At 40.5% G+C, this 20,642-nt stretch overlaps 1 protein-coding gene across 1 annotated transcript in view; it reads right to left on the reverse strand.

The window, feature by feature from the left end:
* Positions 1-7,989: 7,989 nt before the first annotated feature.
* Positions 7,990-20,642, reverse strand: part of LOC136288240 (chondroitin sulfate proteoglycan 4-like) — a 36,815-nt gene continuing 24,162 nt past the window's right edge. Inside the window, exons 8-10 of the mRNA XM_066181147.1 lie at positions 18,767-18,939; positions 14,160-14,343; positions 7,990-13,656 (exon numbers count right to left, since the gene is read on the reverse strand). Coding sequence (XP_066037244.1) covers positions 11,603-13,656; positions 14,160-14,343; positions 18,767-18,939 — 2,411 coding nt within the window. The 3' untranslated portion in view covers positions 7,990-11,602. The remainder of the gene's footprint in view (positions 13,657-14,159; positions 14,344-18,766; positions 18,940-20,642) is intronic.

A 20,642-nucleotide genomic window follows, 5' to 3' on the forward strand; every position in this document is an offset into this window, starting at 1 on the left:
GAAAGAGAGGGAAACCTGTAGTAGTGTTAATAACATCTATCTTTGACAAGTCACAGAACTTGTCTTAAAACACAGCTCCCCGCTCTTCAAATATCTACAAAAATATCATGCTACTAGGTTCCCTCTGTGTAGCTGTTTTACATTTTGGTCTTTCAACATATGAAACACTGTAAAATTCGTTGAACTCAGAATTGTATTTCTTCCTTTCTGGCTTTTTTTTTTCCATAGGAACCACCTGTGTACAACCATGCCATTTGCCTGTCTACTTCCCAGCTCCAACTTCAGCGCAACATCCAACTTGAGCCAAGTTTGAGAGAGGCGCAACATTCTCAAAGATGCTAAGTTATTACAAGTTCACTGGAAAATTAGCAGCCTAAAAGAGGAAAGAAGCCCAATTTAGTATCTTATGGTGAGTCAAAGACAGATCCAACTCAATGTCTCTACTTGAAGAGGCAGCAGCCATCCGGCCAGTGTGTAGGCACATTTTGGCTGGTTTGTCAAAACACAGAATCACAGAATCACAGAATCACAAAATCACAGAATTACTAAGGCTGGAAAAAATCTCCAAGCATACCTTTGACTGAACACACCTTGGAAGCTAGACAGTGGTACTAAGTGCCACATCCAGTCATTTGTTGAACACATCCAAGGACAGTGAATCCACCACCTACCTGGACAGCCCATTCCAATGGTTAACAACCGTTTCTGTGAGGAAATTTTTCCTGATGTTCAACATGAAACTCCCCTGGCACAGATTGAGGTTATGTCCTCTCATCCTGTCACTGGTTGCACGAAAGAAGAGGCCAATCTCAACCTGACTACAGCCTCCTTCCAGGCAGCTGTAACGAGTGATAAGGCCTCCCCTGAGCCTCCATTTCTCCAGAATAAACATCCCCAGCTCCCTTAGCTGCTCCTCACAGGACTGGTGCTCCAGACCCTTCCCCAGCTCCATTCCCCTTCTCTGGACTCACTCCAGCACCTCAGTGTCTTTCTTGCAGTGAGGGTCCAGAACTGGACACAGCACTCGAGGTGTGGCCTCACCAGTGCCCAGCACAGGGGGACAATCCCTGCCCTGCTCCTGCTGGCCACACCATTGCTGATCCAGGCCAGGATGCCACTGGCCTTCTTGGCCCCCTGGGCACACCCTGGCTCATGTTCAGCTGCTGTCACCAGCACCCCCAGGTCCTTTCCAGCCCCTCTGTCCCAGCCTGTGGCCCTGCCTGGGGCTGTTGTGACCCAAGGGCAGGACCCAGCACTGGGCCTTGTTGAACCTCACACCATTGGCCTCAGCCCATGATCCAGCCTGTCCAGATCCCTCTGCAGACCCTACATGTAGCTCTGGATCAGCAACAGGAAACACTGAATGTTTTCTGTGTAAGATGGGGGGAAAGGAGCTGAAGGTGAACCTGAGGAAGGGCAGAACCTGGGCCTATAGAACACACAGCCACAGGAAGCTATTCATCTTGCTGCTACTCATCTTTCACCAATTAATATTAAAGAAATTACCACCTTGTTAATGAGAACAAGGAAAGGAGAATCCCTGAAAAATTTTGGATTCAGTACCAGATCATCAGTGGCATTAGACAGCTCACTACAATAAGGAGTACCAGCACAGACAAGACACCAAGAAATCCCATTAAATCCAGAAAACTCAATGAAGAGATGACAGCATCATACAAAAATACCTGTTATGCCATCTTTTCCCAATGCATAGTCATCACTTCACACATCCTTACTCTAAGATCCCTCTCCAGAATGAAATATTTGAGCTGATTAAATTTTGTATCAGCTTCCAATAAAAAATCATTTTTTATTTACACTTGATGAGAGGCCTTTCATTGTGCCAATATTGCCCCTAACCTATTTGTAGCTTAGACCTGTTCAGCTCTGTATTGCTTTCAGATGAGTACAGAACTAGGTTTTGAAATGCACTGACCTGAGAAACCTGATAGGAGGTAACAAGGGATTCCGCACCCTTATGTTATTACGTCCACACTCAAAAAGCAGCGTTTAATAAAAGTTCACTCTGCAGCAAGTTTGAGCAGTGTTCTGTGAAGGCTCCTGCATTTTTAAAAGCAAGTCAAAATAATCTCTTGCAAAGTGGTTCCACAACAGCAGGGGTCTATGAGTGTGATTTTGTGTTGTACTCATCTGAGAAAGAGATTCTACCATGGTGAAATCACATCTGCTGCCAGCTGGGCCCATTTATTGGATGTTAGAGAAAACAGTAGAAGATGGAGCAGCAATTGGAAAGCAATCTTTCAAGACAAAGAAGACATAGTTGAATATAACCCATCGAAACCTGAAAAACAGGTAAGCATGATTGGAAAAGCAATGGGAAAATGTGTCTGCCGAGTAACTGCTGTGTGGCAGTAAAATGTCAGAAAATTTTCTTTGCCTGGGGCTGCAAGAATGTGTGATGATATGATTTCTGTGCAACCATTTCTGTGAGAACTGAAAATAACAACAAAAAAGAAGTCATAAAATAATTGGAAAAGAAACACCCTTGGTATTAACATCTATAGGTGTTTGTCTGGAGAAGAAAATGTATGCAATGCCTTTGTTGCAGAATACCTGAATACCTAAGACAAAAACATGCTGGGAGTCAGTGGCTTTACATCAAAAGAAATTACAAATAAAAACAGCAAGATAGTGTGTTAGACACAGAGCATTAGATACCTGAAAGAAGTTTTCATAGTAGCTGCTGAAACAGGCCAGGAGCTGCCTGTGCTAAACAAAAGGAATAAGGTCTGTAGCATGAAAGAGAGGTTGGTTCCCAGCTATGGGCTACAGGACAGGGCCAGTCTCCATTCCCCATGGACTGCAGCACTCACCAGTCAGTGACTCAGGTAACAGCTAAGCCAGCTCAGCAATTCACAGGCAAACATATTTTCCCATGCTTTTTGCACACAGTGATGGGAAAAAGAGAACACTCACTTGGCTTACTGAAGTCTCGACCCTGGTTCTCTGGAGAGCACCCAACATGATTTAGTGTCCTCTTGCTCCTGCAGTATTTTTGCAAAGAGCTTGTGTGGCTCACAGGTTTGGACTCACTTCTGGGAGTGGAAGGGGACATATTCTCAGTCAGAGACTGAAGGTTTAAATCTGGATTTCCCCAATACTACATGAATGCCCCAATCACCATCCTTACCTAACCACACCAAGACTTTCCCAGAGTATATGGGATTTGCAAACCTAGTGGCAAAATGTAGGCTACAGCTGGATCACTTGAGACCCTGAACTTTCAGTCTGGGTTCTCTACTCCATCACTCAGCAGAGTGTAAATCCAAGGCAAGCCCAAAGAAAGGCCATTCTGATTTCAGCATCTTCCAGTGAAACCAGGCACTGTCAGGACTCCTACTTGTTGAAGGTTTGGTGAATGCTGGTGTATGTCATCAGTGTGCAGGTATGGTGATTCCAGGTCCTTATAGCTCTCTTATCTCAGAGGGAAAGAGTTCACTTGATCTTCCATTTTATTGGTGGCTTTGGCCAACCCATGAGATTTCACAGGCTGAGCAACATCCCAGTGCTAACAGTGCTTGCTCCCATTACAGCCCCATGTGAGATCCCTCTGAGTCAGGTTCTAAGGAGCAAATTTCATAGAGTCACTTCCAACCAGAGAAGCTACAGATTTGCTGTGTAACTATCCACATTTCCAGGATCCATTTACTTTTCAAAGAATGTAGGAGGCCTGTTTGTCTGCCCTAAAAGCAAGAGAGGCCATGCCACTTCCTGTGTCTGTGGAATCTTCAAAGGCAGTTTGCAGAGACTTTGAGTCAGGCATCTCCCTCTTTCAATATCACATGCTTCTGCGGAAGCTATTAGTCACTTGTATCATCTATTCTAGGATGGGACAAAAAGTTGAGCTCAGTGAAATACTTTGTAAAAATAAATATATCCTAATAGAAAAACAACTTCCATTCCTCTATGGAAATTATAAACAAGAAAATAAAACACCTTTTTGAGATACTTGCTGGATCCACCTTTGGTATTTCTTAAGCACATGCTGTCAGTGTAACAAGCTGGATGATTTACCCACAGAGCATCCAAACACATTTTCAGTTACAGCTGCTCTGCGCTTGCTAAAGAAAGGCACTTGGTCTCCGTGGACTCTGCTGTACAAATAACTGGCTTCATAATTTTTGCCTTATTTTATTATATCAATAGCTAAGAAATAAACAGGTCCGTATCTTGCATACCAGAAAAGAGTATGAAGACAAAATATATCTTGCTATTTATTTCAAGTTATTCTACAGTTACCCATGCAGGGTTGGTGTGGTTTTTTTCCAAAGCAGTAGAAGTTGGACAAGTTGCCAACAGCAGCCATGCTATTTCTTGAAATACACTTACCAGCTCCAAGAGGTTACAAAGACTTTCAAACATTTGAAGTACTAGAAACTTTCTGTTTCAAAATCTATGCAGAGAATCATCTTCTCATTGAACATTCCCACAAAATAAACACATATTGGTTATTTGTGGCCAATGAGCAATTAAACCACGTAACAGTTCCTTAACAGAGGCAAGTGAATTCCTAGGCAGTCAGACCCGTTAAAGAAAACGACAGCACCCACAAAGGAGAATGACTTAAATTATCACTGAGGTAATGGGCAAAACTGCATTCAATATGTACATCCTATACAGACTGTAGCTCTAGAGCCTGGGAGGAGATCACAACTCTTCCAGTATCTGACAGAAGGTCTGATTTATATATGTGCTTATATATTCTTCTTCTGTGTTTGTGTTAAAAAAAAAGGGGTTTTGGGTTTTCTTTCAAGGAAGTTAAAACTCTAAAGCAGAACATGTACCTACACATTTTCTATCAAAGTACAGCCCTCTGCTCACAGCTGCCAATCTGAAACCTCCCCAGCAGCATGGCAGTAGGGCATCTGTGCAACTAGATCAGGGCTCCACTGCCTGACAGCCCCAAGGAGCAACTCCTTCTTCTGCAGCTGCACTGAAGATGCAGGAAAGGACCTCCCTCTGACAGTGGGAGCCAGGCAGTGAAAGCTCTCACTCTCTGTCTATACAGCAGCCTAGTGGAACATGAATTAAATAGGCTGCTAAATGTCCAAAGTCTGCCAAGCACAGAACAAGCTGCTGCTTCCTGAGTTGTGGAGTCACAAAGAGGCACCATGAACCCATTTTACAACCTTTCAGGTGTTCTGGGGAACCAGTGAAATAGAAAGTGGTTTAAAGTGCCTTTAAGTTTAAATTGTGGGTTCAGATTACAGTAGGCCATTACAGAGATCCGTGGTGACCAGCCATTACCTCTCTCATTGCCCTTGAATGGCACACACAGAAGTACTGGTCTTCTGAGGGCAGATTCCATGCTCAGAACCAAGGAGATGTCTCTGAATCCCAGAAAACAGCCCTGTAGGGAAGACTAAATGAACCTAAGTGCTGCAACCAGGAACAAAGTGATTTTGGGAACGAAAATGGCCACTCATTGATGATTATAATGCAGCATTCCTAGAAGTGTATAGGACTTTAAATGGCTAACACAGATTGAGCAAGTCAATGTCTCACTCAGACAGGAAATGAAGAAGGCAGTTGTTTGTTCTCGTTGATTCATCCTGCTTCTGCTTACTTCTACACCTGATCTAATCTTATCTCTAGTGCTGATTTTCAACAGTATTTTGTGCAGCCATGTGTAATTAGATCAGCTCTCCAGACACATTCATTTCTTTCAAGGATTAAGCTCAGGACCATTTTTGTCTGTGTAGTTAGCTCAGTGCACAAAATCAAGACCTCTGTTGCCTTAAATACCTTTCAGTATCTGCAGATTACTAGATTTACCATTAATTATTAACTGCTTCCAATTAATATAATCAGTCAAAATCCAATGCAAGTTCATCCTGCTCCTTTGTGCACTTTGACCAAGACACTATGAACACTATAAGGTAACATTCATGCCAACAGACCTAACATCTGAATTACACCCTAGGCAACTTAACTCAGGCAGTCTGGGTGGTGGTTATATAGAAATGGATTTTAATGATCTGATCTGATGAACTCCACAACTGGACTTCTTGAAGACTTGTTTCTTAAGTCAAAATTCAAAATGTTCATGCCATAGATGATTTATTTCTAACCGAAATAACAGCTTGTGCCAGTTGCAGAGGGAAACCAGAGAAAAGGCAATCTGAGCTTCTAGTCTTGACACCCCTCTGTAAGCAAGACTCTCCCTTCTAGTAGGAGCAAAACTCCCCTTGACATTTCTCTTCCCAGGCAGTGTGGCAGATCATAGCCTGATTGCCCAAGGCACAGCCCAGCACATCAATTTTGCCTTTCAAACAAACCCATGAGTCTGCTTCCAAATGACCTTCCCATTTTTAGAAATTCCATCTAATCCCAGAAAGACCACCTCTGTAATCCTCCGATCTCCCCCTGCCTCTCCAACCAACCCCTTCCTCAGCACTCACTGCCAGCAAATCAGCTTCCTAGGGGCTTTGTATGTCTCAAAACAACTTCCTATGTGTCTCTCCCTTAGAGATGCAATTTCATTGATAAGTACTTGAATGTCTATAGTTGTATATGAAATGCAAGCTCATGATTACTCATTTTTCATTCTCTTGAGAATTTCCTCACCAATGTGCTTCCACGCACCACATCTTGTACCTATGCAAGGTAACTGGAGCAAATCACTGTGATCAGTCACATTTTACATTCTGATCTACTGCCTGTGTTCTTGCAAGGAGTTCTGACACTCCCATTGCAATGTTCAATGTGCTCCACCTTTGTTTTTCTCCAACAAATTTATGTTAACTAATGCCCCTCTCACTGTGAAGCCATGAAAATATTTTGCAGCTAAAACCTCAGTCTGCAAATAACTTCATGTCTAGCAGAGCCTACCAGCATGTATAAAGCATTCCCAGAGAAATAACCAAGCAACAAGACTGGAAATGAGGAAATGATCACGTAAAGCAAGCATTTTGCCATGCAGAATCTCCGTACAAACAGATGTGAAAATATAGATTTCACCAGTTACAATGAAAGAACATTTTGTTCTGGGACTGCATTTGGGATATGCAAGTTCTGGCAGGAATAATTTAGCTTGAAATGAGTGAAGATAAATAATTACAGTTTCCATTGAATATGCCAGGACAATTATTTTCAGCCTGCTAAAAATATTCACAGAATGTACTTCAACATAGCATCACAAGGACTGACTTGAAAAAAGTGGTGCAAAGCAGATTGGAGGCCACGTAAGTAGACTCTGCTGAATTCGGAATTGTAGAAGGTAGCAAAGGCTACTGCAGCAAAAGTTGTAGCTGGCTCTCACCCATATTTTAATAAAAGGAGAATGTAAAGGGTTTATCACCATTTCTGTTCAATTTTCTCTTATTTCCAGAAAAGTATTTTCTGAGGTGTAAGAGGGGGACACAACTCAGTACTGCTGACAGACAGATTTCTGTGCACAGGGCACTGATTCATGGAGTACGGGAAGCTGCTCCCCAGGGCCACCCGCATTTCTGATGCCTCAAGAGGAAGTTCCTTACCTCAGTTTACAGGAACAACTACAAACTAGCTAAGTTCTGATTGAGAGAAAAAAAATCAGGTTTAACAGTGCATTTGGTGTGAAGCTGAAGTGAGGGGGTACTTTTGATCAAGATGAAAACCAAAGAATAAACAGCACTAATGCATTAATGTATTTAAGAACTTGCTATTTTAAAATCAGTTGCAGTTAAATAACAGAAAATCTTTCTGAAATAAACCCAATGAACTCCTGTTTGAGCACATTCAAATCAATGCATTTATTTTGATGTTACATTCCTGAAAGTGCTAGACTTAGCCAGGTTAGGTGCACCTGTGAGATAACTCTCCTTTCCCAGCCACACATACTGAGTTGCACAGGGCACAGCACAGCAGCCACCCCAGCATTAGAAAACTCAAAAGAATGCTGTTACTGGCAATGGGATTCTCTTGTTTCTCTGCAGTTCACAGGTCTTTAAAGAAAGCACAAGAATTTTAAGTGTATGGATTATAAACAAAAAGTTTATTGATTTAATATATGTTCTCAAGGCACTTTGATGTTACAGTTTAGAAGTCCATTTGGTAAAAAGGGGAATCCTTCAGAAACCCCATCTTCACTAAATAAAACGCACAACTTCAAGGCCAAGGGAAACAACCAAGATATTCAAGCCAGATTCCGACAATAAAATACGTGAGTTCCTAGAATCGCAAAAGAATTCATAAGCACAAAATGGGCTGGTTTGGTTTTTTTTTTTTTTTTCGTTTTCTAGACTGACTGTAATTTAGGAAACTCAGTATGAGATTCATCCTAGCTAGATTTATCATGTCAAACCTGGACTAGATAAGCCAGAGCAAACCTACCTCATCTTTAAATATCTAGGTATGAACAAGATAAACGGTCCTCTGCCAAACTGTTCTCCACTTCCCACAGGGAAAGTTTAACACAATCAGAGTTTTTGATTTTCGGGGGTTTTTGATTAGGAGTTCAGGGTGGGATTTTAAGACTAAATTCATATGTAGTTATCAGTTACAATATCGTCTCTGCATTTTGCATTAAACCAAGTAATCACCAATTAACAATAAACTTACATTCACATAAAGTTTTCACCAAAACATTCCATAATATGGCAGGCACTTTGGCACAGTTGTCTCACAGCAGCAAAAACTGAGGAAGAAAACCGAATGCTGGCACACTTCCCTAATTAATTAGGTGTTAAGGCTGATTTTAACTATAAAAACAAAAATGAAACTGAAAAAAAATCCTCAATGCTTAAAAAATTGAGCAAAATGCACAAGGATACCACTCCAAAATGGCTAATCTACTTGAAATGAACATCTGTCATCAACTACCACCACATCAGAAACAGAGCAACATTTCAGCCCCTTATGCTATGGCCAGAAGAGTCAGCACAAATTCCACCATCTTTTTTGATGTTCTTATGTAGTACTTTTTTCTCCTAGCAAGCAAATGCTTGAACTCAAAAATGCCCATTCAGTTGTGGAGTTAAAACTGCACTGCTGGTTGTTTTCCTATTATGTCATTGTCTCATTTTTTACATCACCAGCACTACATAAGCCCTATGTTCCATTTCCACCGCACACCAAACACTAGAAATTTAGGCACACCTGTCTGCACAGTGATACACTTAGCAAAATCTCATAAAGAATACATCTCATTTCTGTGTATTTGTTCACCCTGTCACAAGCTGACAATGTGGATTCTGTCAACAGACTCCAGGAGTTTTCACCAGTGCACTACTTTTATATCAAACTGTAGGCACACCACTTGGTAGGATTTGGAGCATGAGGCATCTTTTGCTCTTGACAGGAACATCTCAGAGCTAGAAAAATGCGAGGAAGGCTTCTTCATGTGTCAAGAAAGTGCTGAGATTAAAATTCTTTACTCCTCCTTGTAGTGTGGCCTGGAGAAAGGTGTAAAGGGATCAGGTTGCTGCTACTGCCTAGAAGGCGTTGGAGGCAGGCTGCATCTGACAGCTGGGATCTGGAGGAAGCTGATGTCTGCTTGGTGTCGGTAGAAGGGGACCCAGGAAATGGCAAGAGACACACAGCTGTACCTCCACAAAGGGTGCAGGGCTGTCCCTGTGGTGCCTGGCAACACCACCTCTCTGGCTCAGAGTCACTCCAAACAGTCCCAGAGAACTCCTTTGGGAAAGCAGAACAGGTCCACCATGCAGATCTACAGTGATCCACCTGAGACACCTGAACATCCAGAGCCCTTTACACTGAACCCACACTTGAACTCATACACTGGCACCAGGGAAGATACAGTAATGACAAATGTAAAAACTGTGTGATAAGGTTCTAATACATTTTAGCTTGAACTTATGAAGGGTTCACACCTTTAGTTTCTAGTGCTCTAATAACTTGACCAGCTGAAGATGTGGTTTGTGTATTTTCAACTGACACGGACTACTCTTCTTGAAGTGGGCTCTAAAAAATGCACCACAATCGTGTCAGCCCATGGCAGAGGTGGTGTAGATGAGGACTACACACACTGCTACTGTGTTCAGCTCCCAGAACACAGCAGTAAGCACAGATTACACCTGGCTCTCCTTGTGGGTGAAAATTTCCCATAATTGCAATCTATAAATGACAGGAACACACTTAATCATCAACAATTTAAAAAATCATCCAAAACAAGGCAGTGTGAAATGAATAGCACCAAGGATCTTGAGGTCAGTAAATCTGTTCAATTAAAATGAAAATGGCAGTACCTAAATAAAATTAGGCTTAAATGAAAATGGTATTCCAGTGTTTACTGAGTGCTGAGACTGCTAAGAACAGTGTTTTTATAAAGAGACTGGATGGAAGCTGTAGCAATTTAACGGCAAAAAATAGATGAGAAGTTCACTGTTAATAAGAGACTGGTTATGATCACAGCACCATTTCCTTGAAGTCAGTTCATTTCTTGCAGTCAACTGGAACTGTATGATTTGTTCTCAGTGAAAACAGAATTGGGCCTTAACTGGAGACTGTGTATCACTACTGAGCTTGGATTTCTAAAAATAGTGAAATATTCCCTTTGCACATAAATTATTGCACATTTTACCACCAGAGCAAAGCTGGAGTACATAGTACCTGGTAGTAGTGTATAAGGCATATTTGTTCAGTGTTCTGGACGATGAAGGGTAAACAGTGAAATTTCAGAAGAGCATACATACTACACTGCAGGACTGCTTCTGTCAGCAGCTCCAGGACACGTGACAGTATGCAGCGCAGGATTTGATTCTACTGCCATCTGCTTGAGTACATAGACTCAAGAGAAAGCTGTGTTCACTTCACTGAAAGCAGAATTTACCCCTTTTTTCAGGAGCAGGAAATTTTATGCACATCCAGACACACTCTAAGCCTAAAGATAATTAAGCAAACAGACTGACTGACAGATAGTCAGTTTTTGCCATGTGGAGCAGAGGTAAAGGACGTATTTTACCAGTTTTCGGACACTAAAGGCTAGAGTTCAGTATCAAATAAGGAAAAAAGAAACCAAAAGAACAAACAATATCTAACAGTATTCTACCAGAATCCTTATTCACTGCTCTAATATTGTTGCTGAATTGAATCCTGGATATCCAGTTCAGTGACCTGTCAAAATATTCAGTTTGTTTCTTTAGTATTGGCCTCTGAACTGCCTTCAGATCAAAATCACATTATTGAAATTAGCACCATGGAAAAATTATTGAAATAATTTGAAGTTCTTCAAAGAAAAGTAGTGATTCAGAAGGAATAAAAGACTTTTATAGCAAAATTAGTTTTTTAAAAAAAGATCCTCAACCATTCTATTAAAAATATATAATCCATGACAGAGCTTTCTATTTTACCTGTCATGGGAAAAAACATTGCATATATGGGGTGCACTCAAAATCCATAAGGCCAAATTCCCCAGTGAATTAAGTGAGAATTTTGCTGACATAGCAACTGCAAATTTTCTATTATGGCCACTGTAATTAGTAGGATTATTATTATTTCACAGGTACTTAGATTTCACCTAACACATAATGTATCATTTGATCTTTATAACAAATGAGTGTAATAAAGAACAAATTATATGTCAACAATATATATTCACTTTTCCATACTACATCAATTAGCATGACTAAAACTGGTGTAACTATACCCAGTACTGATTGCGCTTCAAAGTTGGGTTTGTTTTTCGACAATATTGGATCATTTCAGGATCAAGATTCAAAAAGCTGTTTTTCAGATACCTTTCTGTAGCTGGAGAAACCACCGTAGGAAGCAGCTGCTCATGTTCTACTGCCACAAATGCTGAGGCTGTACTTCTCTCAGCCTCCTTCAGGAGAGGAGTCACTGTGACAGTGGGCACAGTCAAGCTCCGTTCCAGACATCGATCTGCACTATTGACGATTGCATCTGTTTGACTTTTGACTAAAGGTTTTGTCTTCTCTTTCTTCTGACACATTAACAAAATGCACACAGAAGTAAGAGCAACAATGAGTAGCACAGACACCAGGACCAGGGGGATAATGTTGTACCAAGGGTTGCTTTCACCTGCCTGCTCTCTGCGACTCCTAGCATTAACTTGGTTTGTGGTCTTCAGCTCCACAGATGCACTTGTTCCCCCCACTGCCTGATTCAGCAATGGACCTTGCTCATGTAGGTTTTCCCAGTGATTCTGCCCAGGCCACATAGTTGGTTCAGTCTTCTGCGGTGCTATTGCAAGCTCTTCATTCTGTGAGGAAGCTAGTGCCTCATCTTTTGAGGTAGAATGAGCCTCAAAAGTGGTTGTGCTGGTTACAAAAGGCACTTCTGTTGTTAAACCCTGCACAAGTGGAGGACTGTGTGGCACAATGGAGTACTGAAAACAGCCAATAGCAGGCTGCACAGCATCAGCCCTGAGTATAAATGTAAATGAGTCATTCAACAGATCAATGCCCGTCATATTTGTGTCTATGTCTAGCAGCAGAACACCGCTATCAATGTCAGCCTGGGTGAATACCTGAATATCTTCAAACACTCCATCATTCACAAATCTTTTCTTTACAATCCTTCCATGAGAGGGGGGAACTATCACTTCAAATCTAGGATTACTGTTTGTCAAATTGGCTAGCTCAGAAGCATCCAGGTCACTGCTTCCAACTTTATAAGCTGCTTGATTTGAAATCTGCAGGTCAGATACGATTTGTACTAAAGGCTTTGCTGTGATGTTCAGCACTTGTCCTGTTAGATTGCCTTCTGCAGTAAAAAGCATAAACTCCAGTACTTCACTGGAAGCAGTGAGATTTGTCAGGTGGTAAGAGAGCCTTCCTGAGTACAAATCTGCCTGCTCAAATTTAGTAACCTGCTCACTTCCAATCATGAGGTGCCCATATTTGAGTGGCTGAGTTATTTCATACATGATAGTAGTGCTTTTTCCATTTGTGACAGCTGAAAGCTGAACGTCAGTAATAGTGACTGATGTCTGGCCCTGTGGCAGTGCAACATTGGTAAGGTTGACTAGGACAAGTGCAATTGGTATGACTTCAAGACTGAACAGTTTGTATAAAGGGCGATGTTTACCATCAGTCACACTGAAATAAAACACCCCAGAAGATGAACTTCCATCCTGTACAAACCAGATTTTACCACTGTCAACATCAGCTTGTGTGAAATCTTTTATAGAGACACTGAGATTGCTTTTCAATGCTAAGTAACCATTATTGGGGTTGCTAACAATGGTGTATTTCAGCTCAGCTGGGGCATTATCTAAGTCTTCAACTTTCAGATTCTCTGCTCCCAGCATTGACACATCTCCCTGCAGGACTTTCAAGTGCAGCCTTTTAGTCTTCAGTTCCGGAGATTGATCATTCACTGGGAAAACAGTGATATTAAACATCTCCTCTAAAACTTCACTATGGGGCTTTGTAGCAGGCTTGCTCTTCAGGTTTAACCAAACAGCAAAAGTGAAACTGTCATTTAGAGATTCAGAATTATCATGCATGTACATAATTCCAAATTTGTTCAGTACATATTGGGAGAAGTTAGGCTTTTCTTTGGTAACGTTTCGTTCTCCAACAACAATCATGCCATGTTGAGGTAAAGAGAGAACCTGATACCAGACTTCATACATGGAGCGCTGAACATCAGGTAGCTTAATCAATAGGTTTGAAGCATCTAAATTTGTTTTGCTGATTAATACTCTACCTCCTTCCTGGACTATGGCACCTGGCAGAAATAAAAAGACAATCTTAGAAACAGAACATTTTATAGTTGCGTTATTTCAGAAACTACATAACCAACACTGATGACACTCAAAAAATTTTCTCCTTCGTGGTATCCTTGATTTCCAGACATCATGGATAAAAATATATTATCACTACTTTTAAAATACAATCTGATATAAGAGACAATCATTTTTGACTGATACGTACACTAAGATTAAAGAAATACCAGTATCTCAAAGCTTCTAATAGTGTTTTTCATCTGCCATCATAAAAAACAAAATATCTTCTACAGCAGTAGGAAGCATCAAACATACGTAGCTATCTCATTTCTAAGAGTGCAGTGAACGTAGCTTTCCAAGCCACTACCCTACAGTACTCTGTGTCTCAGAAGTATTCTGGTCACTGCTTACTGAAGAGAAAAAAATTTTTGTTTTTTCTCCATTCTTCAATGGACCTCTGACAGATACAAAACAATTTTGAGGCCAAACAGTGAAGCATTTTTACCTGTATTTGCTAGAAGACGACTATTCCAATCATGCCTGTCAATTTCATATGAGATGACAACACGAAACACCTGGATATCCAGAGCTGATGGTGGAGAGGAGACAGTAAATGTAAAGAAATCTTCTGCACTCCAGTCAGCTGACTCAGCATGTAAGTGCTCATACATGATCACACCTTCATCAACCTGTTCCCAGTAAAGAGAAGACATACATGTAAGAGGAAGGTGATTATAAACAGAGGAGTGTTAAGGACAGAAAAAATATCTTGCAAACACTGTTCAAAGAGACCTTTGTACCATTGTCCATGCACAGTGTATAAAGAATCATAGAATTGTTTAGGTTGCAAAAGACCTGTAATATCAAACCCAACTGTTAACCCAGCACTGCCAAGTCCACCACTAAACTACGTCCCAAATGCCACATCTACATGTCTTTTAAAAAATCCATGTCGGTGATTCAATCACTTTTCTGGGCAGTCTGGTTAAATACTCGGCCATGTTTCACAACAAGAAAGGTGTCCTACTATTGCATTTAAAGCTCCCATGGCACAGATTGAAGCCATGTCCTCTCATCCTACTGCTTGTTACTTGGGCAAAGAGGCCAACACCCATCTGGCCATGACCTCCTTTCAGGCAGTTGTACAGAGTGTCAAGGCCTCCCCTGAGCCTCCTTTTCTCCAGGATAAACACTCCCAGTTCCCTTAACTGCTCCTCACAGGACTGCTGCTCCTGACCCTTCCCCAGCCCCATTCCCCTTCTCTGGACTCACTCCAGCACCTCAGTGTCTTTCTTGCAGTGAGGGTCCAGAACTGGACACAGCACTCGAGGTGTGGCCTCACCAGTGCCCAGCACAGGGGGACAATCCCTGCCCTGCTCCTGCTGGCCACACCATTGCTGATCCAGGCCAGGATGCCATTTGCCTTCTTGGCCCCCTGGGCACACCCTGCCTCATGTTCAGCTGCTGTCACCAGCACCCCCAGGTCCTTTCCAGCCCTTCTGTCCCAGCCTGTGGCCCTGCCTGGGGTTGTTGTCACCCTAGGGCAGGACCCAGCACTGGGCCTTGTTGAACCTCACACCATTGGCCTCAGCCCATCAGTTCAGCCTGCATGCACACAGATTATCCTGCATTTCTCTTTCTCTTAAGATGGATTCTGTGTTGCCAGATAAACACCTGAAAGTAAGTGAAATGTTACTGGGCATGAATGCTTAGTAAAGACCTTACATGAAGAGCAGAGAGTTATGTAACACTGAGAAACTATCTCAAACCAGCAACAGTAATGGTGATCATGAGCTCAGATTGACTGTATTTTTAGTAAATCAGAGTAACATATGTCTAGAGTTTTCTTTGTAAGGACACTAGCAGGACAGGATTACTTGTCTTGAAAAAGCCTATGAAAGGCTGGACAAGGACTTTGATGCAGTTATTTCCTGCAAATAGCAAAAGATACTTGGTAAGAGACTAAGAAAACCAGAAGGAAGTGTAATGACCACTGATATTTACTCTCACTTATAGGCAAAAAGTTGATGGAACTATGTAGTGGAAAATTTCTACATCACAGCAAGACGGGGATTCCTAAAACACAGAAAAGAACCTGGTTTTCCCTATCCCTGCCTACACTGACCTTGCAGATCATCATCCTCAAGGAATCTAATCAGTCCACTGTGAGTAATCAAGCTTCAAAGTATTTCAAGATACTGCAGTACATCTCCAGAGAAACAAATGCATATAGAAGATAAAACCATTTATCCCTTTAGACGCCAAACCAAAAGGCAGTTTTTTCAGATTATTTCTCATCAGCTGGAACTATACCTGAATTTTAATCAACACTATAATACATTGGAACTGTAATAGAATTCCTAATGACAGCAAGACTAGAACACTTACTGAATCTTATCCAGTAGATTCAGCGTCTGGCCTGCTTGATAATTAATTCACTGGCCTGGAGAGACGACAGACACACCTATTAAATCCTTGGCAAGTTCCCAGGCAACCACTGACCTTACCTGCACACTGCACATGTTAGCTCACAATTTCCAGAGAGATCCCTGTCTGAGACGGTGTTGGTTTTAAATTTACTATTTTAACACACCCCTCACACCCTGTAAACACCTTGAAGGGACTCACTAGTGCACATTTTTATCACATATGCTTGAAATAAGTGAAAAAAGAAAATAAATCCCTCCCCCCTGCTGTTATCACAGATGAAGCATCTTAGCACTACAGAATCTGAGGTGTGAATACAGACAGACTGAATCCTGAAATTACTGCAACAGCCCCCACTGAGATCATTACACAAATTGGGCTTTCAAGGTCATTTTTCTCAGCAGCCTCAAAACCATCCCAATTTTTCTCTAAAAAATTTAGACTGATGTGATAAAAACCTTTATGCACATCTCCAGGTTTCTGCTTCCCCTATACTGATTTAATTCTTAATGGCTACTATAGGACAAATCAAAATAAATTAATAGCAAAAGAATATGTTACTTCTGGGTAACTTTCCAAAATCTATCTAGGACTTCAAGCTGAGAACAGCAAATTTTTGTAACAAATACAGGCACAATACACATCCTTTAAATTGAGCAGTGTTGAATATCAATCTTAATTGGTTGGTCGATCTGGGGGTTTTTGACTGCAAATCCATTCTAATGTCTGGGTTAAGAACAGAATGGACCTGGTGTGGTTTTCTGTGTTTACCTCTGCAATGACTCTATATAATGAAGAAGCTGTGGCTTGCTGCAAGATGAAAAGACTTCTAAGATATCACAGAAAGTACTGCAGAGAAAAACAAAAAGCAAACATTATGATGAAAAACTCCTATGTTACTCAAGAGTGTTTAATGCGTAAATAATTTTCTTATATTAGCTGAACAACATATGTTCAAGAAAAATGTCTTGGAATGCAATAGTAATTTATTTCTTTGGTGTTTTTTTTCCCGTTGGAACTAAGCAATAAACCACAGGGCTTACAGAAGACTTCAGCACCCCAGCAAAAGGAGTAACTACTTTTCCAAAGTGAAATTTCAAGTTCCTCAACACAGAATTAAGTCAATGAAAACCCACAGACCTACACTAATGCAAATTTTTTTCAATTCAAATCAGTTTTACAAGCTTATTACCAAACAGAAACTAAATGCTTTAGTCTCTGTTACATGGAAAATGTACAATCTTTGTAACATAAATGCAATTTTTTTCACTCATATTTAACTCCCAGTGATTACAACACAGTGGACTGAAAGTTTATTTAGGATCCCATTTCTCTCCCTTGTATCTCATTCCCTACCAGAATAAATAGCAAGCTTGTTTGGATACTTGAATTCCACCTGCAAGAAGTCATTTAGCTCTACTTGTCTGAAATTAAAATGGCCAATAAAAATATCTCCAACAGACAAGAAAAGCATACACATTATTTCAGCCCAAAACTTTACACAGTTTACAAAGTTAGAAGGAAAGTTAGCTACACATTAGTAAACACTAAAGCTACAGAGAATAAGTGACATGTTCTGAACATGGTACTGTCCGATAAACACACACAATGGTCATATCCAGAGGCAAAAGAGTGACACTTCAAAACCTTAGCGGAAACATTTTCTGTCTAACATGCTTAACTGTTTCACCTGATACTCACACATTTTGGGATCAGAATGGTACAGTGTCATTATACAATTCATCTCTTTCATAAAGCAAGACAAAACTCAGCAACTTTTAAACAAGACCAATAACATAATGTGATTAAAACATGTCTTTTATGAGAACCATTCTGTGTTCATCTTGATTTATAAAATCCAGGTGGAAACCCATTCCACAACTGTCCTTGGTCAGGTTGTTTCAAAGTCTGATGACAACAAATAAAAATGTCAGTCCTTTTTCCAGGTTTTACTGCCCAAGTTTCAAATTCTGGCCAATAGATTTCCTTATTCCTTCATATCCTAAATCAAATAGCTACATTTAAAATCTGTAAAATATATGTTTTCCCATGAGCAAAGTCAGAAGATTGACCCCCTTTTATTACCCTCACTTCAGTTTTCTGAGAATACCTTAATACATGCTGAAAATAGTTATATTCAGATTCTGCACACAGACAAGTAATTCCTTTTGCAAAGTAATTCTTCCATCAAGTTACATAAGCTGCCACGTTTTAGTCATTCAGTAAGAGAACCTGTACCACAGTTAAGATACTTCAAACACTTAGTACCACAGCCAATCCAGTCAATAAGTCATCTTGCGGACACCCATGAGGATTGTTTACAGCTGAAATCAATCTGATACTTGGACTTTTCTGCTCCTTCTGTCAAAAACTAAGCTTCCAGCCTCTGACTGCTGGTTAATGGCACCAGGACAGCTCTTCTTGACAAACAGTGTTTCAAGCAAAACAGCGGGAATTGCCAAGACCCTGCTAGTATCCAAGCAGAAGGGAACAAAGGCTCCTCTTGTGTTCATTACTAGACGCTAGGTATTTAATAACATAGCAAATCTGGGTGATTGCACTGATGGGTCACATATGCCTAGTTGCTTAACAGACAGAAATGGATCACATGAAAAAGGAGCAACTGAGATGCCCTCTGAAGTAACAAACTACCCCTCAACTAGTTGTTATAAAGGAAATGCTTACCATAGACTGCGTAAAACTGAAGATTTCCTGAGTACTATTATCAGAATCTACTCTGATCAGCCTTCCAAGTTTTGGGGAAGTTACAACCACAAAAGTTATAGTTCTGTTTCCTGCATTGGTCACATCGTTGGTTACAGCTTTCAGATCATGTTGTGAAATAGGTTTCCTGGAACCTAAAAAATGTCAAGTATAGGAAGAAGATTTACAACAGCGTTTTTTTCCAAAAGTCAAAGTTTTGTAAGCACAACTCACACTCTCATGAAGGTATTCTACTTAGCATTTTAATAACATTTTATAGGATCAGCAGGGTTACTCTTTTTCTAGTTACCTTCTGGTTACAACCCTTTCACCGCTTTTTCAAACAAAAAGGTCATTAGTAGGATGTACCCTTGTTCAAAAAATGCAAAAAAATGCAGATCTCTTCAGCACATGTAATCACTAAATACTGGCTTCTGCAAAAACTACCCAAAGTATAGAATAAAGCATGTATAAGAAGTTGTGTTTCTACATCACATGTCTAGAACTGAATTCAAACCGCAATGTTTTTGGTATTCCCAGTTGCCACAGAAGACGTAGGTGATTTGACTGAGAGAAGCCTCAACATGGCAAAGTTTCTAGTGAACACATTTACCAAAATCAATCATTAACAAAAGTACGCTTATCAAAATGAAATAAGATTTTCATCAAATAAAATTAAAACATAAGTACTGAATTTAAAAAACTAGGAAGAAAACCACAGAACAAAAATAACAGACCAAATTGAAATAATATATTATTCATTAAGATAGATGGAGACTGAGTGGCAACAAAATCCTTTTAATACATAGCACCACACTAACCTTACTCAGGTTACTACCTTCTGGCTTAAAGATGATAAAGAGCTTTCTGACATTAGTCAAACCAAGACAATTTTTGACACAGCTGGGTAAGTAATTTCCTAAAAGAAAAAAAAAAATCTGACTACTTCTTGATGCAGTTTCGAGGTACACAATCAGGAAACTCAATTTATGCTCAACGATAATTTTAGAGAAGCAAGATTCCCATCACCTTACTCCCACTGTATCACCACTTCTGCCTCCATTTTCAGATTTTCTCTTCTCCTTGAGCAGCAAGGTTATACAGGTTTCAGTACATAATTTCAAAGACTATATGGTAGTAAATACACTTGAAGTCTGAATTATCAATCCATCTCAAATAAAGCATTACAGTCATACAAGAATAACACAAAATAACACACACACACATATATATATGCATGCTATAATATTCAGAAGAAAAAAATATGTTAAGGACAGTGAAGAATAGGGATGCTTTGAAAGCCATTATTAATACCAGGAGTCTGCTTGTTCACATCTGCTTCTGCTCTGGTTCAAGAAACAACTGCTTTGAAACAGAGTTGTTATCTTCTGTCTCTGCTTGTTTTCCCATTTTTACCCTTCCATGTCTCTCTGTATCCATACTGTTTTGAAAAGTGAAGGAGTCTCTCAGGCTGAGAAATATTCTCTCAGACAATATCTAATTCAAGAAGTCTCCCTCCTCTTCCTCTCCCTTCTTTTCCCTGTGACGGAGAGAGGGAACCATGACCTTGTGCATATAGCAGATGTGGTCAAGAATGTACAATTTAGCACAACAGTTAATCAGACCACATAAATCTGCAAATGCAGTTATTTATCAATATCCTGCTAGTTATGCAAATCAGGCCTTATTGCCTTAACAGAGTAGGACAGAATAACACCAAAACATGGTCACTCTGTAGTGACGGAAGTTACTGCTCCAATTTTTCATGACCATACCAGGGTATCACACCACCGCCACCACAGAGCAGGGCCATGGGGAACAAGGACATCTGTCACAAAAACCCCTTGACCCCTAACAG

Source organism: Chamaea fasciata, unplaced genomic scaffold, assembly GCF_029207755.1.
Source record: "Chamaea fasciata isolate MVZ Bird 193981 ecotype frontalis unplaced genomic scaffold, bChaFas1.0.hap1 SCAF_4, whole genome shotgun sequence".
Lineage (NCBI taxonomy): Eukaryota > Metazoa > Chordata > Aves > Passeriformes > Sylviidae > Chamaea > Chamaea fasciata.